Consider the following 802-nt stretch of genomic DNA (forward strand, 5'->3'; position numbering starts at 1 on the left):
GGAGACGAGGAAGACCGTGCCCATTGCTCCTCGGCCGAGGACCCGGATGGCTTTGAGATTCTCCAGGTCCAACTCCATTTTTAGAGAATTGGGTTTGGATGCGCTCCCTCTAATGGTGCAAGGGAGACGAGAGGAGGGAGAGGGGTGCATATATAGAGGAGGAGGTGGTGGATTAATTAAATTAAACCGATTGATTAATTGGTAATTAGCTGGCAGGTTTTAGGGTCTAATTTTAGTCTGTAGGATATGGGTATTTTTGGTTTGTATCGGTTACCTGGTTTGTTCTGTTGTTAAGTTTGATGAGCTGTGATTCCCGTAGAATGGGTTAGAATTTAGCGCTGTAACCTTTCTAATTTTTTTATTTTTTCACACCATCAAATTATAATAATTTTTTTTTATGTTTCCTCTATTTTGCTTCTTTGACCAATCTTACCTAATTAGCAAAATGTCTTTTTCTTTTCTTGATATAGGGAAATGCAATTCCATGTAAAGAAATACAAGTTTTGAGTTTTTTAAACTTTTTCAAGAAATAGATTGTTTTGCTTTGGTTCGCACATAAAAAATAGTAAGAAACCAATGTATTTATTTTTTTTGTGTTTGGTTCGCATAGAAAAAAAGAAAAACTTTTGTAAACAAAGCAGAGAAGAAAAAAAATCTGATGTGGCAGAGTTTTTATCAATTTCATTCGGTTGGGGAAGGAAATCGGAGAGGAAAAAAAATCTGAGCTGGCGGCGATTTCAGTAGAGTTTTTCCTCTTCCATCCGAGCGAACCAAAGCGGCACAAAGAAATGGACGTAAATAA

The 802-nt window shown here is 36.9% G+C and overlaps 1 protein-coding gene across 1 annotated transcript in view; it reads right to left on the minus strand.

Annotated features, from left to right (window-relative positions):
• Window positions 1-333, minus strand: part of LOC109841818 (serine/threonine-protein kinase UCN-like) — a gene marked incomplete at its 3' end in the record, with an annotated part of 1,001 nt that extends 668 nt beyond the window's left edge. The window contains 1 exon segment of the mRNA XM_020410756.1: window positions 7-333. Within this exon segment, the coding sequence (XP_020266345.1) occupies window positions 7-150 (144 nt within the window).

This window comes from Asparagus officinalis, chromosome 5, assembly GCF_001876935.1.
Source record: "Asparagus officinalis chromosome 5, Aspof.V1, whole genome shotgun sequence".
NCBI classification, from domain to species: domain Eukaryota; kingdom Viridiplantae; phylum Streptophyta; class Magnoliopsida; order Asparagales; family Asparagaceae; genus Asparagus; species Asparagus officinalis.